Genomic DNA, 7901 nt, shown 5'->3' on the forward strand with positions numbered 1-7901 from the left:
ATAGAGAAGATAGTTTTAGCATATTTAAGTCAAAACTAAGCCCCAAGATTATAAGATGGCAATTAATAAAAATAATAAGGCATTTAGGAACTCTTTTACTCAGAATGTGGAAGTTGTTTTCACATTGAATAATTATGGGGAATATCAGCTGCATTAAAGGAATAGTTAGATAATTGGTTTAAGCAGCATTAGGTCAACCCACTCACCACATTGATGTATGTCCCTGGATGCCATGAACATAATGCAGCTCATACCCATGTGCAGTTAAGTACTGACAATATAAGAAAATCTCTTCTTAACACTAACCTAAATCAATTGAGATGTCAGTTTCCGTTGAAGGATTCTCAGTCCTTACGCTAAGCAAACAATTGACTTCAGTCTGTGAGTCCTGATGAAGTGAATAGTTATGGTCAGAATGTACAACTTCAGAAAATGACGGGCTATCAGTCAGTGGAACATCACTGCTTGACGGACTATCTTCGTGAGTGCAATTGTTATTGTTGTCTTCTGATATTCCACTGTCACTATCTAATGGAGACCAGGATATTGTGTTGGCCTCATCCTCAAAAGAACCGATGATGGAGTTGAAGAAATCTTCAGTGTCATGGTCATTTAGTATCTGCAAATATAGGGAAAGCAAACATGTACCAATAATAATATCATGTGGCAGAACATGGAGAAATACTAACATATTATTTGGACTAGGTGAGGAGAGAAAGAAACTCGATGACTGAATGGCCTCTTTCTGCACTTTGGGGGTTTTACAATTCTATGAAATCATTTGTATAATTTAAACTTTAAAGCTTGAATATTGTGGTTTTGCAAAGTCCTACCATGACTGAGGCAAGTTGAGAGCGCTAACCATCCCAGTGCTCCAATGTCTGATAATAGATATAAATGCTGTCAATGGTCTCCCAACAGCTTTCCCATTTCTTTTCAAGGAGCCATTTTGGAAATAGGAGATGCAGAATGGCTTTTTAGCAGGCTTAAAGCCTCTTATGGCAATGCATGGATAGCAATCTCACATACTGGTTAATACTTGTTTCATTCCAAAATAAATTGCCTTTGCTTGACTACAATACGTGGAATTAATTCAATTGTGATTATTAGCTTGAATACAGAGTAGATAAATGTGCCACTGTGTATGGTAGAACACTGTTCTGTTTAGAAGGCTCCAGGTTAGGTTTTAGGTTGAGTTAGCATGCTAGTTTGATTACTACAATCTCAGTAGCTCTGGGATGTTGGGAATCTTTAGCTACATTCAATAATGATACAGACTGCAGGTACTACAGAAAAACCAGCATTTGGTATAGTATCACAGAGTCGTACAGCATGGAAACAGGCCTTTCTGTCCAACCATTCCCTGCCAATCATAATCCCAAACTAAACTAGTCCCACCTGCCTGCATTTGACCCACGTCCCTCCAAACCCTTTTTATTCATGTACTTATCCAAATGTCAAAGAGTCAGGGTGGTGTACAGCAAGGAAACAGATTCTTTAGTCCAATTTGCCCCTGACAACCAGATACTTTAAACTAATCTAGTCCCATTTGCCAGCATTTGGCCCATATCACTCTAAACCCTTCCTATTCATATATGTATGCAGATGCCTCTTAAATGTTGCAATTGAACCAGCCTCCCTCACTTCCTCTGGCAGCTCATTCCATACACGCACCACCTTCTACATGAAAAAGCTGCCCCTTAGGTGTCTTTTAAATCTTTCTCGTCTCATCTTAAACCTATGCTCTCTAGTTTCGGACTCCCCTATCATGGAGAAAAAAACCTTGGTTACTCACCCCATCCACCTCATGATTTTATAAACCTCTGTAAGGTCACCCCTCAGTCTCCGATGCTCCTGGGAAAATAGCCACAGCCTACAGGTCAAACCCTTCAATCCTGGCAATATCCTTGTAAATCTTTACTGAACCCTTTCAAGTTTCACAACATATTTCCTATAGCAGGGAGACCAGAATTGAATGCAGTATTCCAAAAGCAGCCTAACCAATATCTTTTAGAACTAAATCACATCAGGTGAAGAGGCAAGGGAGAAAAAAAATCACTTACATCATGCTCACCCAGTCCCCAGTCCATCATGAAATTGGTCCCATCACCAAATTCCTCATCTGGAGGTGATCCAGACTGCTGCCGAAACAGCAACTGCAGCAACTCATTATCAAGGTCATCAATAAGAGACATCTACGGAGAGAAGAAATATATACTTTAAGAAGAAACTTTTCTGAATGCAGGCCAGAGTAGTAATTCATTATAGTAGAACTTTAAGATCTATGATATATGAGTATCACAAAGATTCAGCTATCTAATTAAGAACTAGGTTAATTAGAAATGCACAGTACAAGCTTTATTAATAGGGGCATATGGTACAGAGCAAGGAGATGATACTGAACTTGGAGAAGACACTTGGGGATTTGTGTACAGTTATCGGTGTCATCCTAGTAGGTGAATGTGAACACATTGGAGACAGCACAGAAAAGATTTACTAGAACAATTCCAGAAGTGAGAAATTTTAGTTGAGGTGGGTCTAGTTTGGTTTGGGACTGAGTTCGGCATGGATGCGGTGGACCAAAGGGTCTGTTTCTGTGTTGTATGACTCTATACAGATTGGAGACATTGGTATTGTTCTCCACAGAAAGAAGGAGGCAAAGAGGGAACATAGTAGAAGTTCTCAAAATCATAAGGACTGAATAGAAACTGTTCCTGCTCGTAAAAGGATCAAGAACGAGAGATAGCACTGATTTAAAATGATTTATAAAAGAATCAAATGTGGGGAGAGGGATAAAAAAAAAATTTCATACGAGTGGTTCACATCTAGAATGCATGGCTTGGAAACGTGGAGGAGGCAGGTTCAACTCGAGGGAATTGTTTTTTGTTTTTATTTAATTAATCATCCAATGTGCAAATATATAAGGAAAAGGCTAGGGAATGGCATTAAGTCATGAAGCTCTTTTGGAGAAGTGCAGACACAATGGGCTGAATATCCTCCCGGTGCACTGTGACACATGTGATTCTGTGTTGTGTGAAATGTATTTATACAGATATACACAGATCCTAGTGTACAACTATCACCTCAGATGGCACTTGCTGCAACCCAGTTTTGCTTCCAGAGGAAATTCCTACACTTTATAAGCTAACTTTTACCTACAATGACATTGCTGCATATTAGAAAGCAGATAAACATCTATTTTTGCAAGTGATGACATAGAAACCAAATGGCGTTCCCCTGTCAGAAGTGAGTATTCCCAATCACAAAATGATTCATATAAATAAGAAATTTGACAAACTTTCTTGAAGCTGAACAGCTGTGGTTACACACATGAGCGGGTGAGCTGCCTGAAAACTTTTTTCAGTGGGAGACAAGCTTGCTCCAAGCTCCAGCTGCTGTCATTCTCAACTCACTGCAAATCTTTTGCTGCAGTTTGAATGACAAATAAATTTGCTGGAGATAGCAGGCAATGCCATTTCTGTTGGTGGCTGTATCAGTGATTCTGTGTCAGGCAAGAAACGTATGGATGATTGTTTAAATAGAAACAGAAATAACGCTCTCGAATGCCTCAATTGAACCTGCCTTCACCACATTTCCAAGCAGTGAATTCCAGGCTCTTCCATGTCCAAGTAGGACCGCAGGGAGTAAAAGGAGGAGGAAGCTGTTCGGTTTGAACTGGATTATTAATTAGCAGAAATAAAGGACTATTGCATGGGCAATTTTGCTTGTTGTCATACTTCCATTAAGAGGTGCTGTTCGGTGATTGTTACAGGAAGTACCTTTACAAATGGAAGCCACTATGGGAAGGATTTGATTGTAAAGTTTGACTAAGCATTATTATTAGAAAAAAATTCCAAAGCGTGTCTTCTTTTTAATAAAATGCTAACTTTATTGCTAGGAGAAAGTGAGGACTGCAGATGCTGGAGAACAGAGCTTAAAAATGTGTTGCTGGAAAAGCGCAGCAGGTCTGGCAGCATCAACAGAGCAGGAGAATTGACATTTCAGGCATAACCCTTCTTCAGGAATAACTTTATTGCTACACAAGTTTATCTAAATGTCACGATTTAATCTGCAGACAATCATCTTAATTTACAAATTCTAAAGTAACAAAATAGATCAGTACAGTTTTTTTTAAACAGCCGTGATGGGATTGCTGAAATTGAACTTCAATCAGAAGGCAGAATTATATCCCTCAAACAGTACAGTATCCAGTGCACAAACAGGAAGACAGGGTGCAGAAAATAAAATATTAAGGGATGGACAAACGTTCTAAGTTCAAGGAAAGGTGACTCAACCTAAAAACTTCTTAACTCTGACTTCTCTCCACTGAGAGGAAGTGAGGACTGCAGATGCTGGAGGTCAGAGCTTAACAATGTGTTGCTGGAAAAGCACTGCAGGTCAGGCAGCATCAAAGGAGAAGGAGAATCGACGTTTCGGGCATAAGCCCTTCTTCAGGAATGAGGAGGGTGATGCTGCCAGACCTGCTGAGCTTTTGCAGCAATTTCTAAGTTTGTGTTCAATTGAATCATCTACTATTTTGACAATGGTATTTCAATGAATAGGTCCCAAACCAGCACTGGGATGCAAACGTACATCTAAATCTTAATTATTGCTGAAAAAATAATAATGTCTTCAAAGGCAGCAATCAGTGGCACTCCTTTTCGTTTCTTTAACCGGATGTAAAGCAATGTGTAATATAGATGTTACAAGTCGATGAAAAAAGATATTGACATCCATAAGTGCGCAAGTATTTCAAAGCTACATTCATACCAGCGCCTTTCACTGCGTTTAGCAAATTAACACGAAAACTTACTTTCAAAACGACACACGCGGCGGATTACAATATCCTTGAAATAAGGAAGAGATTTATTATTCCATTGCTTTTAGATTTAGAGCAGGAGTACTTCCTGGAACGAACACTACAATCTGCTGCAGGAAGATCAACTTGAAATGACCAAGAACTGTTTATGTGATCGGTAAAATGGAAAGGGATTGTAACACAATTAACCTCTGCGCGTCTTCACAGCCCAGTGAAAAGATGACACACTTCGATTTGTTTACAGTAAAAAAAAGCGAACCAAGTGAATGACACCCCGTTGCCACTTGCTGCCCCAGTGAGGACAATTCGCTACATTTCCCAATACAGACAGATACCGGCACACTCTGAAGATTTTCCCCGGGTTATTCTGTCCTTCCCCCTCCCGAATTGCTCTTTCCTTCCCCTATGGTCTGTGCCCCTCTCAGGCTGCTGTCTTACCCTATTCCTCACCGGCAGCCGATGTTTCTCTCCGATAGTAGATTCCAACAAGGCAAAAATGACATCAAGTCACCGGAACTGCGGGCGCTGCAGCAGCTCCCTGGATGCTGTAGTTCCTTACACCCTCCCTCTGCTCACTTCCGGAGATCATCCCCGGGCCAGAGAACTACAGCTCGCAGCACATCCATCCAGTCGCTTCCTGCAGCTTTGCACCATCACTGGAAATCCCGCCTCTCTTCGACTCTCATTGGTTTTGCATAGCGTGAGTTTCCATTTGCGGATAAGCTGTGGAAGACATCAATCAATCAACCTGTTTTCTTCATCTCTAAACAGGAGGTCCGGGAAATTCCGAGGGGTACAACGAAGCATTGAATAACAAAATCAAAATTGCTAGAGAAACTCAGCAGGTCTGTCAGTATCTGTGCAGAGATACCAGAATTAATGTTTCGGGTCCAGTGACTCCTTATCAGAAGCATTTAAACATTGAATAAACCTTTCGATCCAAGAGTTACGTCATCATGTGAATTTAATGTGGTTCAGTTTGAGGTACAAAGGAGTAAACAAACATTGGGTTGGTTGAGCAGCTAAGAACAAAATGCACCATTTTTAAAGGGTTCTTATTTAAATAGTTATGTTGTTATTAAACTAGCTAAGCCATAAAAAAGAAGGCATAAAATTAAATAATTATGTTCCTATCGACCAATCCAGGCATCCTGGTGCTAATTGGCCACAGAAGTTGTCAAGTGTGGAGCTTTCCACAGAGTTTGATGCCTTCACTGATTTATATGGTCAGTAAAAAGAGAAATCACATGTCTCTTTTTATGTCAGTAGTGTAATTTTTTAAAAGTTCATTCATTCATGTGGCAATGCTAACATTTATTGCCCATGCCCAATTGCCTTTAGAAAGATGATAGTGAACTGCCTTCTTGAATGGCTTGATGTGTGAGCATGCAGTGCCAACCACTGCCAACTTGAATTAGCCATACACTGGCTACAGAAGCAGGTCAGGGGCTTGGAATCCTGCAGCAAGTAAATCACTTCCTGACTTTCCAAAGCATTTATAAGGCACAAGACAGGAGTGTAATGGATTGCAGTGCAATGGGATAAGCTGTTCTGCTTGTGAAACAAACAAGAGCAAGTGGGCATTGATTTAAAGTGATATGGAAACAAAGCAAGGGTGATGTGAGAAAAAAAAAACTTTATTAGTAGGATATGGAATGCTCTACCTGGTAATGTGCTGGACGTAGATACAACTGACTCATTCAAAAGGACATTCGGTGTTTTTTGTATAATAATGGTGTGCAAGGATATGGGGAAAATACATGATATTTGAACTAGATAATAAAGCTAGATTAGATAATAGAGACAGTGAAAGCTGAATGGCATCCATTTGCTCTATAATTCTGTGATAATCACCACTTGCCTGGATCGGTGCATCTTTACCTACATGAAAGTGAGGACTGCAGATGTTGGAGATCAGAGTGGAGATTGTGGTCCTAGAAAAGCACAGCAGGCCAGGCAGCATCCGAGGAGCAGGAAAGTTGATGTTTTAGGAAAAAGCCCTTCCTGATGAAGGGCTTTGCCCAAAATGCCAACTCTCCTGCTCCTTGGAAGCTACCTGATCTGCTGTGCATTTCCAGCACCACACTCTCACATCTCTAACTACACTCAAGGGAAGTTAACACCATGATTGGCACCACATCAACAAATATTCACTCCTTCCATCACACAGCAGTGTATATGATCTACAAGATGCAGTGCAGAAATTCGCCATGGTCACTTTGACAACCATATCCAAAACATGCCCACAACCGTCCAGAGGTCCAACAGTGACAGATACATGAAAACCTCTCCAATGCCAAACCGTTCCGTAGTATACAAAAGACATGGCCATTCCACCTGGTCGAATGCTTTCTCTGCACATAGGGAGATGACTAATCCCGGTATATCGCTCCTTGCTGGCAGACTTGTACCATGTTTAACACTCTTCTGATATTATTAGTAGATCTGCGACCCTTAATAAACCCTGTCTGATCCTCTTTTATAATAACTGATAAAACCCTCTCCAGTCTTTATGCCAACATTTTTGAGAGGATTTTAAAGTCCACATTCAATAAGGATATAGGTCTGTACAAAGTACAGTCATCTGGGGCTTTTCCTTTCTTATGTATGAGAGAGATATTTGCTTCTCTCAGAGAGCGCGGGAGGCTACCCTGACTATATGAATAGTTATACATATCCATAAGTGGTCTGGCCAGTTCATCTATACATTCTTTATAGAACTCGGCCTGAAATCCATCCCGCCCAGGCGCTTTACTGCTCTGGAGCTGCCTCACTACCTCCTGCACTTCGTGGGTTGTCAGGGGGGCATTCAAAAGTGACACTTGCTCCAAGGTTAAGCCCGAGAGGGCCAGCTTTTTTTAAATGACTCCATCTTTATTGCTCTATCCTCACAGCCCTCCCTTATACAAATCGAACTCTCTAAAAGCTGCATTGATCATTTTAGGATCACAAGTTAAAGTACCAGCACCTTCTCTAATAGATGTAATGGATTGGGGAGCCTTTTTCTTTCTGGCAAGGTATGCTACATACCTGCCCGGCTTATCGCCGGCTCAAATAATCTCTGCTTCACAAACAGTATGTC

General features: G+C 40.7%; 1 protein-coding gene across 3 annotated transcripts; it reads right to left on the minus strand.

Annotated features, from left to right (window-relative positions):
- Positions 1-286: 286 nt before the first annotated feature.
- LOC122547534 (cyclic AMP-responsive element-binding protein 3-like protein 3) lies at positions 287-5398 on the minus strand. Of its 3 annotated transcripts, none has more exons than XM_043686152.1 (3): positions 5270-5398; positions 2064-2195; positions 287-619 (listed from the first exon to the last, which is right to left on the minus strand). In XM_043686152.1, exons 2-3 carry the CDS (start codon positions 2193-2195, stop codon positions 302-304), a joined length of 450 nt encoding a protein of 149 aa, XP_043542087.1. In that variant the 5' UTR covers positions 5270-5398; the 3' UTR covers positions 287-301. The 3 variants fall into 3 exon arrangements, with proteins under 3 accessions (XP_043542087.1, XP_043542086.1, XP_043542088.1); XM_043686151.1 differs by having other exon boundaries at positions 5258-5396; XM_043686153.1 differs by lacking the exon at positions 5270-5398 and adding an exon at positions 4814-5214.
- Between the last annotated feature and the right edge of the window lie 2503 nt (positions 5399-7901).

The sequence above is a fragment of the Chiloscyllium plagiosum genome, unplaced genomic scaffold (genome assembly GCF_004010195.1).
Source record: "Chiloscyllium plagiosum isolate BGI_BamShark_2017 unplaced genomic scaffold, ASM401019v2 scaf_6434, whole genome shotgun sequence".
Taxonomy (NCBI): domain Eukaryota; kingdom Metazoa; phylum Chordata; class Chondrichthyes; order Orectolobiformes; family Hemiscylliidae; genus Chiloscyllium; species Chiloscyllium plagiosum.